The sequence below is a fragment of the Pelobates fuscus genome, chromosome 3 (assembly GCF_036172605.1).
Source record: "Pelobates fuscus isolate aPelFus1 chromosome 3, aPelFus1.pri, whole genome shotgun sequence".
In the NCBI taxonomy this organism is placed as follows: domain Eukaryota; kingdom Metazoa; phylum Chordata; class Amphibia; order Anura; family Pelobatidae; genus Pelobates; species Pelobates fuscus.
The window spans coordinates 418,672,372-418,697,531 of NC_086319.1; the positions used below are offsets into that span (position 1 = coordinate 418,672,372).

The 25,160-nt window shown below is 37.0% G+C and overlaps 1 protein-coding gene across 1 annotated transcript in view; it reads right to left on the bottom strand.

The window, feature by feature from the left end:
* Positions 1 to 25,160, bottom strand: part of NFAM1 (NFAT activating protein with ITAM motif 1) — a 66,067-nt gene that overhangs the window by 12,626 nt on the left and 28,281 nt on the right. The window contains exon 5 of the mRNA XM_063449775.1: positions 14,759 to 14,833. Coding sequence (XP_063305845.1) covers positions 14,759 to 14,833 — 75 coding nt within the window. The remainder of the gene's footprint in view (positions 1 to 14,758; positions 14,834 to 25,160) is intronic.

A 25,160-nucleotide genomic window follows, 5' to 3' on the forward strand; every position in this document is an offset into this window, starting at 1 on the left:
GTATCATTATACAGAGCGGTGTGTTCATTATCAGTGTATAGATACTCAGTATCATTATACAGAGCGCTGTGTTCATTATCAGTGTATAGATACTCAGTATCATTATACAGAGTGGTGTGTTCATTATCAGTGTATAGATACTCGGTATCATTATACAGAGTTGTGACGAGAGCAATCTCGCCACATTGCATTGGAGAAGCCTGGCTGCCCGCCTGCTGCCTTTGGACTATGGCCCTGGGAGATTGGGCCCTTTAAAAACAGTATGCGGCCATACCAGAGTGTATGTCACTCATTTTGGCCCTTTAAATACAGTGGGGTTATTTGGTACTTGCCCTGTGTGAGCTGTGGTAACCCAGATAGCTATGCCATGGAGCCTATTCGTGTGATTAAAGACTTTGGCTCTATGGCGATTAAACTGTATTCGGTTGGTCTGAGTGCCATTCACCTAATAATGTGCACTCAGACCTGAGCTATCTGGGGATATGTGAAATGTCTGTGTGTTATGTGTAAAATTTGACTTTATGTATTTTAAAGTGTTTTATGTCGTTTTGCAACCATGTGGTTAATGGAGTCTGCCTCTAGTCCTGGATAATTGGATTATGTAACGGACCGTTTCACTTACAAGAGGATAAAACCCAGTTTAGGCGATAATCCCCTTTCCAGATGCACAGGCAGCTACTGCAAACACCATTCTCCCGACTGGAACCACACGAACACTGGAACAGCTGAACAAGAAAAGCAGACATCGGCTTACACTCTTGGCAGTCAGCATACAATCCCATTCCCCCAAAGACCGAGACGACACATCGCTTTGAGGGTTAAGCAAGAACTCTAGACTGGGACACCCAGTCTGGCTTTTATTTCCAACTCACACATACAGGCCACACCCAGGGGGAGGCATAAAATAACCAGTCAGATACATGGTACAACCCACACATCCCCTCCCCTTAGTGTGACACATAATCCCATTATGCATACAGAGTAAAATATACTTTTACACAACTTTCATAACTTTAAAACCATACATCACATTCACATAAAAAATACATATCCACAATCAATCCATTCAGGGGAACAACATATTAAAAAATGGCATGAATCCGACCAGGGGTTTAAAAGTTACTAAAAGTATCTTTTGGGCCCTGGCTTGCAGCATGGCACAATCTGGCCCAAACAGAAGTAAAACATCCCCCACAATGCATCCCGGCTTCCTCCCTTCTGCCCTGGAGATAATTGGAGAAGTAATCCAATTATCTAGGACTAGAGTCAGACTCCATTAACCACATGGTTGCAAAAAGACAGTAAAAGACATAAAATTACATACTGATACATTTAACACATAAAACACACATTTCTACATATCCCCAGTTTAACTGAACACATAAATACCTACATAATATTTAAGACAGTATTACTGTGATATGTTACAAAGTCTTAAAGGGACATTAGTCCCAAAAGTCCCAATATGTCCATCGCTGATTTTAAAGGGCCAGTAGCAGCAATATAAATTATTACATGCCCAAATATAGTGTTTATAGAGCAATATGTCCATGGGCCGTAGTCGCAGGGCAGGAGGCTAGCAGCCAGGCCTCTCCAGTTCACAGTGGCGAAGCTGGTTTCGCCACAGATTACTTCTCCAATTATCTCCAGGGCAGAAGGGAGGAAACCGGGATGCATTGTGGGGATGTTTTTCTTCTGTTTGAGCCAGATTTTGCCATGCTGCAAGCCAGGGCCCAAAATATACTTTTACTAACTTTTGAACCCCTGGTCTGATTCATGCAATTTTTGAGTATGTTGTTCCCCCGAATGGATTGATTGTGAATATGTATTTTTATGTGAATGTGATGTATGGTTTTAAAGTTATGAAAGTTGTGTAAAAGTATATTTTGAACTGTATGCATAATGGGATTATGTGTCACACTAAGGGGAGGGGATGTGTGGGAGGTAACATCTATGTCATTGGTTATTTTATGCCTCCCCCTGGGTGTGGCCTGTATGTGTACTCATGTAATAAAAACCAGGCTGGGTGCCCCAGCACCTGAGACCACTGCTTGACCCTCAACACGGAGCCTTGTCTCGTTCTTGGGGGGATTCACTGTATGCTGTTGGAGATTGACTGCTAGGAGTGTAAGCTGATGTCTGCTTTTCCTATTCATCTGCTAGCAGCTATTCGTGAGGTTCCAGCTTGGAGTGCTATCTTATTCCCTGGTATGCAGTTCGGGAGTTTGATGCATTCGCCTGTATCTAGTTCGTGAGTTTTGATGTTCTGCAGTAGCTGTGCCTTTCTGAGAAAAGGGGATTATCGCCTAAACGGATTTTAACCCCTCATATGCTGAAACGGTCCGTTACAAGAGTGTTGTGTTCATTATCAGTGTATAGATACTCAGTATCATTATACAGAGCGCTGTGTTCATTATCATTGTATAGATACTCAGTATTATTATACAGAGCGCTCTGTTCATTATCAGTGTATAGATACTCAGTATTATTATACAGAGCGGTGTGTTCATTATCAGTGTATAGATACTCAGTATCATTATACAGAGCGCTGTGTTCATTATCAGTGTATAGATACTCAGTATCATTATACAGAGCGGTGTGTTCATTATCAGTGTATAGATACTCAGAATCATTATACAGAGCGCTGTGTTCATTATCAATGTATAGATACTCAGTATCATTATACAGAGCGGTGTGTTCATTATCAATGTATAGATACTCAGAATCATTATACAGAGCGGTGTGTTCATTATCAATGTATAGATACTCAGTATCATTATGCAGAGCGGGGTGTTCATTATCAGTGTATAGATACTCCGTATCATTATACAGAGCGCTGTGTTCATTATCAGTGTATAGATACTCAGTATCATTATACAGAGCGCTGTGTTCATTATCAGCGCATAGATACTCAGTATCATTATACAGAGCGCTGTGTTCATTATCAGTGTATAGATACTCAGTATCATTATACAGAGCGCTGTGTTCATTATCAATGTATACATACTCCATATCATTATACAGAGCGGTGTGTTCATTATCAATGTATAGATACTCATAATCATTATACAGAGCGGTGTGTTAATTATCAATGTATAGATACTCAGTATCATTATACAGAGCGCTGTGTTCATTATCAATGTATAGATACTCAGTATCATTATACAGAGCGCTGTGTTCATTATCAGTGTATAGATACTCGGTATCATTATACAGAGCGCTGTTCATTATCAATGTATAGATACTCAGTATCATTATACAGAGCGCTGTGTTCATTATCAATGTATAGATACTCAGTATCATTATACAAAGCGTTGTGTTCATTATCAGCGTATATATACTCAGTATCATTATACAGAGCGCTGTGTTCATTATCAGTATATAGATACTCAGTATCATTATACAGAGCGCTGTGTTCATTATCAGTGTATAGATACTCAGTATCATTATACAGAGCCGTGTGTTCATTATCAGTGTATAGATACTCTGTATTATTATACAGAGAAGCGTGTTCATTATCAGTGTATAGATACTCAGTATTATTATACAGAGCGGTGTGTTCATTATCAGTGTATAGATACTCAGTATCATTATACAGAGCCGTGTGTTCATTATCAGTGTATAGATACTCAGTATCATTATACAGAGCCGTGTGTTCATTATCAGTGTATAGATACTCAGTATCATTATACAGAGCGCTGTGTTCATTATCAATGTATAGACACTCAGTATCATTATACAGAGCGTTGTGTTCATTATCAGTGTATAGATACTCAGTATCATTATACAGAGCCGTGTGTTCATTATCAGTGATTATTATCTGTATAATGATACTGAGTATCTATACGCTGATAATGAACACACCGCTCTGTATAATGATACTGAGTATCTATACGCTGATAATGAACACACCGCTCTGTATAATGATACTGAGTATCTATACGCTGATAATGAACACAGCACTCTGTATAATGATACTGAGTATCTATACACTGATAATGAACACATCGCTCTGTATAATGATACTGAGTATCTATACGCTGATAATGAACACAGCGCTCTGTATAATGATACTGAGTATCTATACACTGATAATGAACACAGCGCTCTGTATAATCATACTGAGTATCTATACACTGATAATGAACACACCGCTCTGTATAATGATACTGAGTATCTATACACTGATAATGAACACAGCGCTCTGTATAATGATACTGAGTATCTATATGCTGATAATGAACACAGCGCTCTGTATAATGATACTGAGTATCTATACGCTGATAATGAACACAGCGCTCTGTATAATGATACTGAGTAACTATACACTGATAATGAACACAGCGCTCTGCATAATGATACTGAGTATCTATACACTGATAATGAACACACCGCTCTGTATAATGATACTGAGTATCTATACGCTGATAATGAACACACCGCTCTGTATAATGATACTGAGTATCTATACGCTGATAATGAACACAGCGCTCTGTATAATGATACTGAGTATCTATACACTGATAATGAACACAGCGCTCTGTATAATGATACTGAGTATCTGTACACTGATAATGAACACAGCGCTCTGTATAATGATACTGAGTATCTATACACTGATAATGAACACAGCGCTCTGTATAATGATACTGAGTATCTATACACTGATAATGAACACAGCGCTCTGTATAATGATAATGAGTATCTATACACTGATAATAAACACACCGCTCTGTATAATGATATTGAGTATCTATACGCTGATAATGAACACAGCGCTCTGTATAATGATCGAGTATCTATACACTGATAATGAACACAGCGCTCTGTATAATGATATTGAGTATCTATACGCTGATAATGAACACATCGCTCTGTATAATGATTGAGTATCTATACACTGATAATGAACACAGCGCTCTGTATAATGATACTGAGTATCTATACACTGATAATGAACACAGCGCTCTGTATAATGATACTGAGTATCTATACACTGATAATGAACACACCGCTCTGTATAATGATACTGAGTATCTATACACTGGTGATGAACACAGTGCTCTGTATAATGATACTGAGTATCTATACACTGATAATAAACACACCGCTCTGTATAATGATTTGAGTATCTATACGCTGATAATGAACACATCGCTCTGTATAATGATCGAGTATCTATACGCTGATAATGAACACAGCGCTCTGTATAATGATACTGAGTATCTATACACTGATAATGAACACACCGCTCTGTATAATGATACTGAGTATCTATACACTGATAATAAACACACCGCTCTGTATAATGATTTGAGTATCTATACGCTGATAATGAACACATCGCTCTGTATAATGATCGAGTATCTATACGCTGATAATGAACACAGCGCTCTGTATAATGATACTGAGTATCTATACACTGATAATGAACACACCGCTCTGTATAATGATACTGAGTATCTATACACTGATAATGAACACAGCGCTCTGTATAATGATACTGAGTATCTATACACTGATAATGAACACAGCGCTCTGTATAATGATACTGAGTATCTATACACTGATAATGAACACAGCGCTCTGTATAATGATACTGCGTATCTATACACTGATAATGAACACAGCGCTCTGTATAATGATACAGAGTATCTATACGCTGATAATGAACACAGCGCTCTGTATAATGATACTGAGTATCTATACACTGATAATGAACACAGCGCTCTGTATAATGATACTGAGTATCTATACACTGATAATGAACACAGCGCTCTGTATAATGATACTGAGTATCTATACACTGATAATGAACACAGCGCTCTGTATAATGATCGGAGTATCTATACACTGATAATGAACACAGCCCTCTGAATAATGATACCGAGTATCTGTACACTGATAATGAACACAGCGCTCTGTATAATGATACTGAGTATCTATACACTGATAATGAACACACCGCTCTCCTGATTGGATGCCGGAAATTTGATGTCATCCAATCACGGGCGTCGCTGCGAGGGAGGGCAGAGTATTTCCAGCTGTATTAATTTATCCCTTAATGCGGACGTCATCACGCACGCACGTATGATCGTGCGGACGGCGTCACTTCCGGGAATGTGAAAGGGTTGTATTTCTCCCGTTGATCTATGAGATCCAATCATTTTCTTCTATACGTGTCACTTACGGTCTCGTAGGTTCTCTCCTTTAGTCTGTTTATGACAGTTCAAACGTCCATTTTAAGTGATGGCAAAAGTCCTGGAAGACCGGAAAGGTCATCCATAGCATTATAAATATCCTTCAATCCTAGAAATATGCTCATAATGAGCATAGATGACAGACAATAAAGTGCATTAATGGACTATAAATATACCAAGGTGATACTACACATCTATACATAGAGGGGGGGGCATATTACAAATTAAAAGATTAAAAAATTAAAAAATTAAAAAATTGCATAGAGGGGGGTATATTAAAAGATTAATAATATGATACATATGTGTTAATGATGTTTTAAGCCACTAAAAATCTTAAAAATAGAAATATAAAATATATATAGAAAAGTATCAAAAATGTGCAAAAAATTTTATATGAAAATTTTTAGTGGCTTAAAACATCATTAACACATATGTATCATATTATTAATCTTTTAATATACCCCCCTCTATGCAATTTTTTAATTTTTTAATCTTTTAATTTGTAATACTACACATCTATACATAGAGGGGTGCATATCACCTTGGTATATTTATAGTCCATTAATGCACTTTATTGTCTGTCATCTATGCTCATTATGAGCATATTTCTAGGATTGAAGGATATTTATAATGCTATGGATGACCTTTCCGGTCTTCCAGGACTTTTGCCATCACTTAAAATGGACGTTTGAACTGTCATAAACAGACTAAAGGAGAGAACCTACGAGACCGTAAGTGACACGTATAGAAGAAAATGATTGGATCTCATAGATCAACAGGAGAAATACAACCCTTTCACATTCCCAGAAGTGACGCCGTCCGCACGATCATACGTGCGTGCGTGATGACGTCCGCATTAAGGGATAAATTAATACAGCTGGAAATACTCTGCCCTCCCTCGCAGCGACGCCCGTGATTGGATGACATCAAATTTCCGGCATCCAATCAGGACGAAAGGCGGGGTTTATAACCAGGAAGTAAGCAGGATGGAAAATACCGATTGAGAAAGCCGGATGGAAACGGCGAAACGCGTTTCGGATTCACCTTATATTGTATGTATCAGTTGATTTTATAATTTGTGAAATAAATAGTTATTTTTTATTAGAATACATATTTGGTGCATTTTCCATCCTATCAAAGAGGGAAAGAGTCATCCCTAAAAGGACTCATATGCTGATCTACTTTGAGCCAAGTCACAGGCTCTCTTTCAGGTGAGAAGCAATCTTCACCTATGTGCTTTTAAACTTGTTACCAGATTACGTTAAAGATTTCAATACTAGGGCGATTTTCCCCTGTCTTTCTCTCTCCCTTTTGAGGAAAAATTTCGTTTGGAGAGTAAGGTGTGTGTCACCTAAAAGGACACAAGGCGCAAGTGATCAGAGCCAATCCTAATAGGCTCTAAACCACGTGAGTGTGTCCTTTATCGTGTGGTGTATTGATACTACGTTTTACACAGTGTGCACTATATTTTTCTCTATTTTTGTTCAAATAGATTATCAACCCTTCATACTCTGAGGGATCTCCTGTGGAGTAAGTTCACTAAACTAAGCGCTACACACTCTCACTATTTCATACTGTGTATGTAAATTCGTGTATTTTTTCGCTCTGTATAATGATACTGAGTATCTATACACTGATAATAAACACACCGCTCTGTATAATGATACTGAGTATCTATACACTGATAATGAACACACCGCTCTGTATAATAATACTGAGTATCTATACGCTGATAATGAACACACCGCTCTGTATAATAATACTGAGTATCTATACGCTGATAATGAACACAGCGCTCTGTATAATGATACTGAGTATCTATAGACTGATAATAAACACACCGCTCTGTATAATGATACTGAGTATCTATACACTGATAATGAACACAGCGCTCTGTATAATGATACTGAGTATCTATACACTGATAATGAACACAGCGCTTTGTATAATGATACTGAGTATCTATACACTGATAATGAACACACCGCTCTGTATAATGATACTGAGTATCTATACACTGATAATAAACACACCGCTCTGTATAATGATACTGAGTATCTATACACTGATAATGAACACAGCGCTCTGTATAATGATACTGAGTATCTATACACTGATAATGAACACAGCGCTCTGTATAATGATACTGAGTATCTATACACTGATAATGAACACACCGCTCTGTATAATGATACTGAGTATCTATACACTGATAATGAACACACCGCTCTGTATAATGATACTGAGTATCTATACACTGGTGATGAACACAGCGCTCTGTATAATGATACTGAGTATCTATACACTGGTGATGAACACAGCGCTCTGTATAATGATACTGAGTATCTATACACTGATAATGAACACACCGCTCTGTATAATGATACTGAGTATCTATACACTGATAATGAACACAGCGCTCTGTGTAATGATACTGAGTATCTATACACTGATAATGAACACACCGCTCTGTATAATGATACTGAGTATCTATACACTGATAATGAACACACCGCTCTGTATAATGATACTGAGTATCTATACACTGGTGATGAACACAGCGCTCTGTATAATGATACTGAGTATCTATACACTGATAATGAACACACCGCTCTGTATAATGATACTGAGTATCTATACACTGATAATGAACACACCGCTCTGTATAATGATACTGAGTATCTATACACTGATAATGAACACAGCGCTCTGTATAATGATCATAAGTATCTATACACTGATAATAAACACAGCGCTCTGTATAATGATCCGAGTATCTATACACTGATAATGAACACAGCGCTCTGTATAATGATTCTGAGTATCTATACACTGATAATGAACACACCGCTCTGTATAATGATACTGAGTATCTATACACTGGTGATGAACACAGCGCTCTGTATAATGATACTGAGTATCTATACACTGATAATGAACACAGCGCTCTGTATAATGATGCTGAGTATCTATACACTGATAATGAACACAGCGCTCTGCATAATGATACTGAGTATCTATACACTGATAATGAACACAGCGCTCTGTATAATGATACTGAGTATCTATACACTGATAATGAACACAGCGCTCTGCATAATGATACTGAGTATCTATACACTGATAATGAACACAGCGCTCTGTATAATGATACTGAGTATCTATACACTGATAATGAACACAGCGCTCTGTATAATGATACCGAGTATCTATACACTGATAATGAACACAGCGCTCTGTATGATACTGAGTATCTATACACTGATAATGGACACAGCGCTCTGTATAATGATACTGAGTATCTATACACTGATAATGAACACAGCGCTCTGCATAATGATACTGAGTATCTATACACTGATAATGAACACAGCGCTCTGTATAATGATACTGAGTATCTATACACTAATAATGAACACAGCGCTCTGTATAATGATACCGAGTATCTATACACTGATAATGAACACAGCGCTCTGTATGATACTGAGTATCTATACACTGATAATGAACACACCGCTCTGTATAATGGTACTGAGTATCTATACACTGATAATGAACACACCGCTCTGTATAATGATACTGAGTATCTATACACTGATAATAAACACAGCGCTCTGTATAATGATACCGAGTATCTATGTGGCGAAACCGACCTTGCCACTTGTCCTTGGAGGGGGCTGATTGCCCGCCTCTTGCCTTTGGACTATGGACCAGACTTTATGGGAATGTGATACCCCAGATAGCTATACCATGGAGCCTATTCATATAATGAAAGACTATGGGAAAGACTTTAGCTCCATGGCAATTGTACTGTGTGAGTAGGATCTGCGCGCTATTCGGTAGTTTTGTGCGCGCAGATCCCAGCTATCTGGGGATAGGTGAAATGTCTGTGTGTTATGTGTAAATGTGACTTTATGTATTTTAAAGTGTTTTATGTCGTTTTGCAACCATGTGGTTAATGGAGTCTGCCTCTAGTCCTGGATAATTGGATTACTTCTCCAATTAACTCCAGGGCAGAAGGGAGGAAACCAGGGTGCATTGTGGGGATGTTTTTCTGCCAGCCAGAAAGGAACAAAAGATACTTTTAGTAACTTTTGAACCCCTGGTCGGATTCATGCCATTTTTTAATATGTTGTTCCCCTGAATGGATTGATTGTGAATATGTATTTTTATGTGAATGTGATGTATGGTTTTAAAGTTATGAAAGTTGTGTAAAAGTATATTCTACACTGTATGCATAATGGGATTATGTGTCACACTAAGGGGAGGGGATGTGTGGGAGGTAACATCTATGTCATTGGTTCTTTTATGCCTCCCCCTGGGTGTGGCCTGTATGTGTGAGTTGGAAATAAAAGCCAGGCTGGATGAGCCAGTCCAGAGTTCCTGTTTTACCCTCAAAGTGATGTGTCGTCTCATTATTGGGGGGAAGGATTTATTGCATGCTGTTCCAGTTGACTGCTAGGAGTACAAGCCTTTTCGTATGGTTCCTATTCAATGGTCTACAGCATTCATATGCTTGGGAGAATTTAAAAGGTTTCTCGGATTCAGTGTTCGTGTGTCTCCAGTCGGGAGAATGGTGTTTGCAGTAGCTGCCTGTGCATCTGTAAAGGGGATTATCGCCTAAACTGGGTTTTATCCTCTTGTAAGTGAAACGGTCCGTTACAATCTATACATTGATAATGAACACAGCGCTCTGTATAATGATACTGAGTATCTATACACTGATAATGAACACAGCGCTCTGTATAATAATACTGAGTATCTATACACTGATAATGAACACAGCGCTCTGTATAATAATACTGAGTATCTATACACTGATAATGAACACAGCGCTCTGTATAATGATACGGAGTATCTATACACTGATAATGAACACAGCGCTCTGTATAATAATACTGAGTATCTATACACTGATAATGAACACAGCGCTCTGTATAATGATACTGAGTATCTATACACTGATAATGAACACAGCGCTCTGTATAATGATACGGAGTATCTATACGCTGATAATGAACACAACGCTCTGTATAATGATACTGAGTATCTATACACTGATAATGAACACAGCGCTCTGTATAATGATACCGAGTATCTATACACTGATAATGAACACACCGCTCTGTATAATAATACTGAGTGTCTATACGCTGATAATGAACACACCGCTCTGTATAATGATACCGAGTATCTATACGCTGATAATGAACACACCGCTCTGTATACTGATACTGAGTATCTATACGCTGATAATGAACACACCGCTCTGTATAATGATACCGAGTATCTATACACTGATAATGAACACAGCGCTCTGTATAATGATACCGAGTATCTATACACTGATAATGAACACAGCTCTCTGTATAATGATACTGAGTATCTATACACTGATAATGAACACACCGCTCTGTATAATGATACTGAGTATCTATACGCTGATAATGAACACATCGCTCTGTATAATGATCCTGAGTATCTATACACTGATAATGAACACACCGCTCTGTATAATGATACCGAGTATCTATACACTGATAATGAACACAGCGCTCTGTATAATGATACTGAGTATCTATACACTGATAATGAACACATCGCTCTGTATAATGATACTGAGTATCTATACACTGATAATGAACACACCGCTCTGTATAATGATACCGAGTATCTATACACTGATAATGAACACAGCGCTCTGTATAATGATACTGAGTATCTATACACTGATAATGAACACAGCGCTCTGTATCTTAATACTGAGTATCTATACACTGATAATGAACACAGCGCTCTGTATAATAATACTGAGTATCTATACACTGATAATGAACACACCGCTCTGTATAATGATACTGAGTATCTATACACTGATAATGAACACAGCGCTCTGTATAATGATACTGAGTATCTATACACTGATAATGAACACACCGCTCTGTATAATGATACCGAGTATCTATACACTGATAATGAACTCAGCGCTCTGTATAATGATACTGAGTATCCATACACTGATAATGAACACACCGCTCTGTATAATGATACTGAGTATCTATACACTGATAATGAACACAGCGCTCTGTATAATGATACCGAGTATCTATACACTGATAATGAACACAGCGCTCTGTATAATGATACTGAGTATCTATACACTGATAATGAACACATCGCTCTGTATAATGATACTGAGTATCTATACACTGATAATGAACACAGCGCTCTGTATAATGATACCGAGTATCTATACACTGATAATGAACACAGCGCTCTGTATAATGATACTGAGTATCTATACACTGATAATGAACACAGCGCTCTGTATCATAATACTGAGTATCTATACACTGATAATGAACACAGCGCTCTGTATAATAATACTGAGTATCTATACACTGATAATGAACACACCGCTCTGTATAATGATACTGAGTATCTATACACTGATAATGAACACAGCGCTCTGTATAATGATACTGAGTATCTATACACTGATAATGAACACACCGCTCTGTATAATGATACCGAGTATCTATACACTGATAATGAACTCAGCGCTCTGTATAATGATACTGAGTATCTATACACTGATAATGAACACACCGCTCTGTATAATGATACCGAGTATCTATACACTGATAATGAACACACCGCTCTGTATAATGATACTGAGTATCTATACACTGATAATGAACACAGCGCTCTGTATAATGATACCGAGTATCTATACACTGATAATGAACACACCGCTCTGTATAATGATACTGAGTATCTATACACTGATAATGAACACAGCGCTCTGTATAATGATACCGAGTATCTATACACTGATAATGAACACAGCGCTCTGTATAATGATACTGAGTATCTATACACTGATAATGAACACATCGCTCTGTATAATGATACTGAGTATCTATACACTGATAATGAACACACCGCTCTGTATAATGATACCGAGTATCTATACACTGATAATGAACACAGCGCTCTGTATAATGATACTGAGTATCTATACACTGATAATGAACACAGCGCTCTGTATCATAATACTGAGTATCTATACACTGATAATGAACACAGCGCTCTGTATAATAATACTGAGTATCTATACACTGATAATGAACACACCGCTCTGTATAATGATACTGAGTATCTATACACTGATAATGAACACAGCGCTCTGTATAATGATACTGAGTATCTATACACTGATAATGAACACACCGCTCTGTATAATGATACCGAGTATCTATACACTGATAATGAACTCAGCGCTCTGTATAATGATACTGAGTATCCATACACTGATAATGAACACACCGCTCTGTATAATGATACTGAGTATCTATACACTGATAATGAACACAGCGCTCTGTATAATGATACCGAGTATCTATACACTGATAATGAACACACCGCTCTGTATAATGATACTGAGTATCTATACACTGATAATGAACACACCGCTCTCTATAATGATACTGAGTATCTATACACTGATAATGAACACACTGCCCTGTATAATGATACTGAGTATCTATACACTGATAATGAACACACCGCTCTGTATAATGAGATACAGTGCTCTGTGGAGAGGAAGTCGGGAAGGTGAGGAGGTACCTGGAAATACCAATACCATTCTGGGAATTGGTGGCACTGCAGTCCTAAAGGTTCCAGGAATCCCTAGACATGAGACTAGGAGCAACCACAAAGTTGCATGGAACACTGTGTCTGAGAGGCGGATGGCTGCGACCTGGTGGAACTTTAAAGTATTATTGCCAGGGCTGGGCACCTCTAATCTGGTGGCTTTTTAGTTAGTGGGTAGTTTAAGGGGTGAGCTACCTAACGATATACATTTGGTGGGATGCAGGGTAAGTGTGTTTTAGAGCTCAGATTCCTTGACACCCTTTCTGGAGACGACACAGCAGGGGGGAGTATCATTACCTCTGAGCTGATCTCATAAAAAATTATCTCAATCATCGACTTCCACTAGGATGAAAAGCCTTACACAGCCCAACAGTCAGGTGCCTTCAAGTACGAAATCTTGCTCTCCGAAGGCTTGCTCGATATTTGTAGAAAATAATAATAAGCGTTGAGAGAGCACCAGGTTTTGCTAGTATAAATAACGTATTTTCTGCCTACTGACACCTCATTTAAATTAAATAGTTTAATATATTATATTTGAAATGGAAATTAGAAACGGCCAAATATCATGGACTATATAAAGGATGAGACTAGAGCTCATGCATGTGAGGTTGGTCAGTCCTGTTTTTGTACGTGGAATAAACGTTAGTAAAATTTAAGGGCTGTGAGATTTTAGCTGAAAGGAAGAACGTGAATAAGGGAGTTAAATGATTTGGTTGGTATTCTGACCAAGATTTATTATAACCCATTCTATGTGACTAGTGTGGTCTTTGATGCTAATGAGATCCGATCAAGATAAATCGAGCATTGTCTTATATGAAAGACTGACGTATATAAATAATTAGAGGATTTCTTGAAGGACATCTTTAGATTGGTCGAGAAATACAAATTGGTAGTAGTCTTACCTTGTCACAGGGTTTGGTTTCACCATTCTCATTGTCAAGGACATCATACACATCATCGGAGTGTAGCTGCAGAGACTGGGTGGAAAGTAGACTTTCAGAGAAATTGGCTAAACGTGAGATATTGCAGATAAATATTTACCATCTCATCCGTTGCCTGTATTTTTGTTTGTAAGAGTCCACTGAGGTTAACACCTGGAAGACCAGCTAATAAGATGATAGAGCTGAATAAAATATTAGGCAACCTTCGGCATTCCAAATGTTGTGTACTACATCTCTCATAACATCAGCCATAAGGCATCAGGGGGGATGTTGTCCACCATATCTGGAGTACAGGTTGTCTAACCCTGTATAAGTGAATGTGTCTTCTACTATCTCTCTGTGGTTCTTCTAACACCTTCCATCTGAACCAGGTTTTGAAAATAAATAAAAGTGTCCTGGATGTACTGCATTTATTTTGGAATTTGTTGATGTCGCAGACCTACATGTGAGGCATTACCAGATCTTACCAGTACAATTATTCATAAATATCACTGAACGCCACCATTGAAATGTTACATGTAGCTATAACTAGGTAGTCCCTACCAGTGAGATATTACTAATAACTATTACTAGTCCCTATCATTGAAATATTACTAGTAACTATTATTAGTTCCTACAAATTAGATATTACTAGTAACTTTTACTAGTCCCTATCATTGAGATAGTACTAGTCCCTACCAATTAGATACTACCACTAACTATTACTAGTCCCTCCATTGAGATATTACTAATAACTATTACTAGTTCCTGCCTGTGAGATATTACTAGTAACTATTATAGTCCCTACCATTGAGATATTACTAGTAACTATTTTTGTCCCTCACATTGAGATATTACTAGTACCTCTTACCAGTCCCTACCAATGAGATATTACTAGGTAAATATTTTTAGTCCCTTCCATTGAGATATTACTAATAACTATTACTAGTCCCTACTAGTGAGATATTATTAGTAACTATTACTAGTCCCTACTAGTGAGATATTACTAGTGACTATTACTAGTCCCTACCATTATTATACACCTGACTAGTCTGTTCGTCTAAAAGACTAGTCAGGTGTTGGAGAACACCTCGTATAGCGATTCACAAACTATGTTCTTTATTAATGCCCTTCAATTTATTTTGACCCACAACTACTCCCTACCAGTGAGATATTACTAGTAACTATTACTAGTCCCTACAAGTGAGATATTACTAGTAACTATTACTAGTCCCTACCAGTGAGATATTACTAGTGACTATTACTTGTCCCTACCAGTGAGATATTACTAGTAACTATTACTAGTCCCTACCAGTGAGATATTACTAGTAACTATTACTAGTCCCTACCAGTGAGATATTACTAGTGACTATTACCTGTCCCTACCAGTGAGATATTACTAGTGACTATTACTTGTCCCTACCAGTGAGATATTACTAGTCCCTACCAGTGAGATATTACTAGTGCCTATTACTAGTCCCTACCAGTGAGATATTACTAGTGCCTATTACTAGTCCCTACAAGTGAGATATTACTAGTGCCTATTACTAGTCCCTACCAGTGAGATATTACTAGTGACTATTACTTGTCCCTACCAGTGAGATATTACTAGTAACTATTACTTGTCCCTACCAGTGAGATATTACTAGTGACTATTACTTGTCCCTAGCAGTGAGATATTACTAGTAACTATTACCTGTCCCTACCAGTGAGATATTACTAGTGAATATTACTTGTCCCTACCAGTGAGATATTACTAGTCCCTACCAGTGAGATATTACTAGTGCCTATTACTAGTCCCTACAAGTGAGATATTACTAGTGCCTATTACTAGTCCCTACCAGTGAGATATTACTAGTGCCTATTACTAGTCCCTACCAGTGAGATATTACTAGTGACTATTACTTGTCCCTACCAGTGAGATATTACTAGTGACTATTACTTGTCCCTAGCAGTGAGATATTACTAGTAACTATTACTTGTCCCTAGCAGTGAGATATTACTAGTAACTATTACCAGTCCCTACCAGTGAGATATTACTAGTGACTATTACTTGTCCCTACCAGTGAGATATTACTAGTGACTATTACTAGTTCCTACCAGTGAGATATTACTAGTGACTATTACTTGTCCCTACCAGTGAGATATTACTAGTAACTATTACTTGTCCCTAGCAGTGAGATATTACTAGTAACTATTACCAGTCCCTACCAGTGAGATATTACTAGTAACTATTACTTGTCCCTACCAGTGAGATATTACTAGTGACTATTACTTGTCCCTAGCAGTGAGATATTACTAGTAACTATTACTAGTCCCTACCAGTGAGATATTACTAGTAACTATTACTAGTCCCTACCAGTGAGATATTACTAGTGACTATTACTTGTCCCTACCAGTGAGATATTACTAGTGACTATTACTTGTCCCTAGCAGTGAGATATTACTAGTAACTATTACTTGTCCCTACCAGTGAGATATTACTAGTAACTATTACCAGTCCCTACCAGTGAGATATTACTAGTGACTATTACTTGTCCCTACCAGTGAGATATTACTAGTGACTATTACTAGTTCCTACCAGTGAGATATTACTAGTGACTATTACTTGTCCAAACCAGTGAGATATTACTAGTAACTATTACTTGTCCCTAGCAGTGAGATATTACTAGTAACTATTACCAGTCCCTACCAGTGAGATATTACTAGTAACTATTACCAGTCCCTACCAGTGAGATATTACTAGTGACTATTACTTGTCCCTACCAGTGAGATATTACTAGTGACTATTACTAGTTCCTACCAGTGAGATATTACTAGTGGCTATTACTAGTCCCTACCAGTGAGATATTACTAGTAACTATTACCAGTCCCTACCAGTGAGATATTACTAGTAACTATTACCAGTCCCTACCAGTGAGATATTACTAGTAACTATTACCAGTCCCTACCAGTGAGATATTACTAGTAACTATTACCAGTTCCTACCAGTGAGATATTACTAGTAACTATTACCAGTTCCTACCAGTGAGATATTACTAGTGACTATTACTTGTCCCTACCAGTGAGATATTACTAGTCCCTACCAGTGAGATATTACTAGTGACTATTACTAGTTCCTACCAGTGAGATATTACTAGTGACTATTACTAGTCCCTACCAGTGAGATATTACTAGTAACTATTACCAGTCCCTACCAGTGAGATATTACTAGTAACTATTACCAGTCCCTACCAGTGAGATATTACTAGTAACTATTACCAGTCCCTACCAGTGAGATATTACTAGTAACTATTACCAGTTCCTACCAGTGAGATATTCTTAGTAACTATTACTAGTCCCTACCAGTGAGATATTACTAGTGACTATTACTTGTCCGTACCAGTGAGATATTACTAGTGACTATTACTTGTCCCTAGCAGTGAGATATTACTAGTAACTATTACTTGTCCCTAGCAGTGAGATATTACTAGTAACTATTACCAGTCCCTACCAGTGAGATATTACTAGTAACTATTACCAGTCCCTACCAGTGAGCTTTACTAGTGACTAATAGTGACTATTACTAGTTCCTACCAGTGAGATATTACTAGTGACTATTACTAGTCCCTACCAGTGAGATATTACTAGTAACTATTACCAGTCCCTACCAGTGAGATATTACTAGTAACTATTACCAGTCCCTACCAGTGAGATATTACTAGTAACTATTACCAGTTCCTACCAGTGAGATATTACTAATAACTATTACCAGTTCCTACCAGTGAGATATTACTAGTAACTATTACTAGTCCCTACCAGTGAGATATTACTAGTAACTATTACTTGTCCCTAGCAGTGAGATATTACTAGTAACTATTACTAGTCCCTACCAGTGAGATATTACTAGTAACTATTACTAGTCCCTACCAGTGAGATATTACTAGTAAATATTACTTGTCCCTACCAGTGAGATATTACTAGTAACTATTACTTGTCCCTACCAGTGAGATATTACTAGTAACTATTACTAGTTCCTACCAGTGAGATATTACTAGTAACTATTACTTGTCCCCACCAGTGAGATATTACTAGTAACTATTACTTGTCCCTACCAGTGAGATATTACTAGTAACTATTACCAGTCCCTACCAGTGAGATATTACTAGTAACTATTACTAGTCCCTACCAATGAGATATTACTAGTAACTATTACTAGTCCCTACCAGTGAGATATTACTAGTAACTATTACCTGTCCCTACCAGTGAGATATTACTAGTAACTATTACTAATCCCTACCAGTGAGATATTACTTGTAACTATTACCAGTCCCTACCAGTGAGATATTACTAGTAACTATTACCAGTCCCTACCAGTGAGCTTTACTAGTGACTAATAGTGACTATTACTAGTTCCTACCAGTGAGATATTACTAGTGACTATTACTAGTCCCTACCAGTGAGATATTACTAGTAACTATTACCAGTCCCTACCAGTGAGATATTACTAGTAACTATTACCAGTCCCTACCAGTGAGATATTACTAGTAACTATTACCAGTTCCTACCAGTGAGATATTACTAATAACTATTACCAGTTCCTACCAGTGAGATATTACTAGTAACTATTACTAGTCCCTACCAGTGAGATATTACTAGTGACTATTACTTGTCCCTACCAGTGAGATATTACTAGTGACTATTACTTGTCCCTAGCAGTGAGATATTACTAGTAACTATTACTTGTCCCTAGCAGTGAGATATTACTAGTAACTATTACTAGTCCCTACCAGTGAGATATTACTAGTAACTATTACTAGTCCCTACCAGTGAGATATTACTAGTAAATATTACTTGTCCCTACCAGTGAGATATTACTAGTAACTATTACTTGTCCCTACCAGTGAGATATTACTAGTAACTATTACTAGTTCCTACCAGTGAGATATTACTAGTAACTATTACTTGTCCCCACCAGTGAGATATTACTAGTAACTATTACCAGTTCCTACCAGTGAGATATTACTAATAACTATTACCAGTTCCTACCAGTGAGATATTACTAGTAACTATTACTAGTCCCTACCAGTGAGATATTACTAGTGACTATTACTTGTCCGTACCAGTGAGATATTACTAGTGACTATTACTTGTCCCTAGCAGTGAGATATTACTAGTAACTATTACTTGTCCCTAGCAGTGAGATATTACTAGTAACTATTACCAGTCCCTACCAGTGAGATATTACTAGTAACTATTACCAGTCCCTACCAGTGAGCTTTACTAGTGACTAATAGTGACTATTACTAGTTCCTACCAGTGAGATATTACTAGTGACTATTACTAGTCCCTACCAGTGAGATATTACTAGTAACTATTACCAGTCCCTACCAGTGAGATATTACTAGTAACTATTACCAGTCCCTACCAGTGAGATATTACTAGTAACTATTACCAGTTCCTACCAGTGAGATATTACTAATAACTATTACCAGTTCCTACCAGTGAGATATTACTAGTAACTATTACTAGTCCCTACCAGTGAGATATTACTAGTAACTATTACTTGTCCCTAGCAGTGAGATATTACTAGTAACTATTACTAGTCCCTACCAGTGAGATATTACTAGTAACTATTACTAGTCCCTACCAGTGAGATATTACTAGTAAATATTACTTGTCCCTACCAGTGAGATATTACTAGTAACTATTACTTGTCCCTACCAGTGAGATATTACTAGTAACTATTACTAGTTCCTACCAGTGAGATATTACTAGTAACTATTACTTGTCCCCACCAGTGAGATATTACTAGTAACTATTACTTGTCCCTACCAGTGAGATATTACTAGTAACTATTACCAGTCCCTACCAGTGAGATATTACTAGTAACTATTACTAGTCCCTACCAATGAGATATTACTAGTAACTATTACTAGTCCCTACCAGTGAGATATTACTAGTAACTATTACCTGTCCCTACCAGTGAGATATTACTAGTAACTATTACTAATCCCTACCAGTGAGATATTACTTGTAACTATTACCAGTCCCTACCAGTGAGATATTACTAGTAACTATTACCAGTCCCTACCAGTGAGCTTTACTAGTGACTAATAGTGACTATTACTAGTTCCTACCAGTGAGATATTACTAGTGACTATTACTAGTCCCTACCAGTGAGATATTACTAGTAACTATTACCAGTCCCTACCAGTGAGATATTACTAGTAACTATTACCAGTCCCTACCAGTGAGATATTACTAGTAACTATTACCAGTTCCTACCAGTGAGATATTACTAATAACTATTACCAGTTCCTACCAGTGAGATATTACTAGTAACTATTACTAGTCCCTACCAGTGAGATATTACTAGTGACTATTACTTGTCCCTACCAGTGAGATATTACTAGTGACTATTACTTGTCCCTAGCAGTGAGATATTACTAGTAACTATTACTTGTCCCTAGCAGTGAGATATTACTAGTAACTATTACTAGTCCCTACCAGTGAGATATTACTAGTAACTATTACTAGTCCCTACCAGTGAGATATTACTAGTAAATATTACTTGTCCCTACCAGTGAGATATTACTAGTAACTATTACTTGTCCCTACCAGTGAGATATTACTAGTAACTATTACTAGTTCCTACCAGTGAGATATTACTAGTAACTATTACTTGTCCCCACCAGTGAGATATTACTAGTAACTATTACTTGTCCCTACCAGTGAGATATTACTAGTAACTATTACCAGTCCCTACCAGTAAGATATTACTTGTAACTATTACTAGTCCCTACCAATGAGATATTACTAGTAACTATTACTAGTCCCTACCAGTGAGATATTACTAGTAACTATTACCTGTCCCTACCAGTGAGATATTACTAGTAACTATTACTAATCCCTACCAGTGAGATATTACTTGTAACTATTACCAGTCCCTACCAGTGAGATATTACTAGTAACTATTACTAGTCCCTACCAGTGAGATATTACTTGTAACTATTACTAGTCCCTACCAGTGAGATATTACTAGTAACTATTACTAGTCCCTACCAGTGAGATATTACTAGTAACTATTACTAGTCCCTACCAGTGAGATATTACTAGTAACTATTACTTGTCCCTACCAGTGAGATATTACTAGTAACTATTACTAGTCCCTACCAGTGAGATATTACTAGTAACTATTACTAGTCCCTACCAGTGAGATATTACTTGTAACTATTACTAGTCCCTACCAGTAAGATATTACTTGTAACTATTACTAGTCCCTACCAGTAAGATATTACTTGTAACTATTACTAGTCCCTACCAGTGAGATATTACTTGTAACTATTACTAGTCCCTACCAGTGAGATATTACTAGTAACTATTACTAGTCCCTACCAGTGAGATATTACTTGTAACTATTACTAGTCCCTACCAGTGAGATATTACTAGTAACTATTACTAGTCCCTACCAGTGAGATATTACTAGTAACTATTACCTGTCCCTACCAGTGAGATATTACTAGTAACTATTACTAGTCCCTACCAGTGAGATATTACTTGTAACTATTACCAGTCCCTACCAGTGAGATATTACTAGTAACTATTACTAGTCCCTACCAGTGAGATATTACTTGTAACTATTACTAGTCCCTACCAGTGAGATATTACTAGTAACTATTACTAGATCCTACCAGTGAGATATTACTAGTAACTATTACTAGTTCCTACCAGTGAGATATTACTAGTAACTATTACTAGTCCCTACCAGTGAGATATTACTAGTAACTATTACTAGTCCCTACCAGTGAGATATTACTAGTAACTATTACTTGTCCCTAGCAGTGAGATATTACTAGTAACTCTTTTAGTCCCTACCAGTGAGCTATTACTAGTAACTATTACTAGTCCCTACCAGTGAGATATTACTAGTAACTATTACTTGTCCCTACCAGTGAGATATTACTAGTAACTATTACTAGTCCCTACCAGTGAGATATTACTAGTAACTATTACTAGTCCCTACCAGTGAGATATTACTAGTAACTATTACTAGTCCCTACCATTTAGATATTACTAGTAACTATTACTTGTCCCTACCAGTGAGATATTACTAGTAACTATTACTAGTCCCTACCAGTGAGATATTACTAGTAACTATTACTAGTCCCTACCATTTAGATATTACTAGTAACTATTACTAGTCCCTACCAGTGAGATATTACTAGTAACTATTACTTGTCCCTACCAGTGAGATATTACTAGTAACTATTACTAGTCCCTACCATTTAGATATTACTAGTAACTATTACTAGTCCCTACCAGTGAGATATTACTAGTAACTATTACTAGTCCCTACCATTTAGACATTACTAGTAACTATTACTAGTCCCTACCATTTAGATATTACTAGTAACTATTACTAGTCCCTACCAGTGAGATATTACTAGTAACTATTACTTGTCCCTACCAGTGAGATATTACTAGTAACTATTACTAGTCCCTACCATTTAGATATTACTAGTAACTATTACTAGTCCCTACCAGTGAGATATTACTAGTAACTATTACTTGTCCCTACCAGTGAGATATTACTAGTAACTATTACTTGTCCCTACCAGTGAGATATTACTAGTAACTATTACTAGTCCCTACCATTTAGACATTACTAGTAACTATTACTAGTCCCTACCAGTGAGATATTACTAGTAACTATTACTAGTCCCTACCAGTGAGATATTACTAGTAACTATTACTTGTCCCTACCAGTGAGATATTACTAGTAACTATTACTAGTCCCTACCAGTGAGATATTACTAGTAAATATTACTTGTCCCTACCTTTGAGATATTACTAGTAACTATTACTTGTCCCTACCAGTGAGATATTACTAGTAACTATTACTAGTTCCTACCAGTGAGATATTACTAGTAACTATTACTTGTCCCCACCAGTGAGATATTACTAGTAACTATTACTTGTCCCTACCAGTGAGATATTACTAGTAACTATTACCAGTCCCTACCAGTAAGATATTACTTGTAACTATTACTAGTCCCTACCAATGAGATATTACTAGTAACTATTACTAGTCCCTACCAGTGAGATATTACTAGTAACTATTACCTGTCCCTACCAGTGAGATATTACTAGTAACTATTACTAATCCCTACCAGTGAGATATTACTTGTAACTATTACCAGTCCCTACCAGTGAGATATTACTAGTAACTATTACTAGTCCCTACCAGTGAGATATTACTTGTAACTATTACTAGTCCCTACCAGTGAGATATTACTAGTAACTATTACTAGTCCCTACCAGTGAGATATTACTAGTAACTATTACTAGTCCCTACCAGTGAGATATTACTAGTAACTATTACTTGTCCCTACCAGTGAGATATTACTAGTAACTATTACTAGTCCCTACCAGTGAGATATTACTAGTAACTATTACTAGTCCCTACCAGTGAGATATTACTTGTAACTATTACTAGTCCCTACCAGTAAGATATTACTTGTAACTATTACTAGTCCCTACCAGTAAGATATTACTTGTAACTATTACTAGTCCCTACCAGTGAGATATTACTTGTAACTATTACTAGTCCCTACCAGTGAGATATTACTAGTAACTATTACTAGTCCCTACCAGTGAGATATTACTAGTAACTATTACTAGTCCCTACCAGTGAGATATTACTTGTAACTATTACTAGTCCCTACCAGTGAGATATTACTTGTAACTATTACTAGTCCCTACCAGTGAGATATTACTTGTAACTATTACTAGTCCCTACCAGTGAGATATTACTAGTAACTATTACCTGTCCCTACCAGTGAGATATTACTAGTAACTATTACTAGTCCCTACCAGTGAGATATTACTTGTAACTATTACCAGTCCCTACCAGTGAGATATTACTAGTAACTATTACTAGTCCCTACCAGTGAGATATTACTTGTAACTATTACTAGTCCCTACCAGTGAGATATTACTAGTAACTATTACTAGATCCTACCAGTGAGATATTACTAGTAACTATTACTAGTTCCTACCAGTGAGATATTACTAGTAACTATTACTAGTCCCTACCAGTGAGATATTACTAGTAACTATTACTAGTCCCTACCAGTGAGATATTACTAGTAACTATTACTTGTCCCTAGCAGTGAGATATTACTAGTAACTCTTTTAGTCCCTACCAGTGAGCTATTACTAGTAACTATTACTAGTCCCTACCAGTGAGATATTACTAGTAACTATTACTTGTCCCTACCAGTGAGATATTACTAGTAACTATTACTAGTCCCTACCAGTGAGATATTACTAGTAACTATTACTAGTCCCTACCATTTAGATATTACTAGTAACTATTACTAGTCCCTACCAGTGAGATATT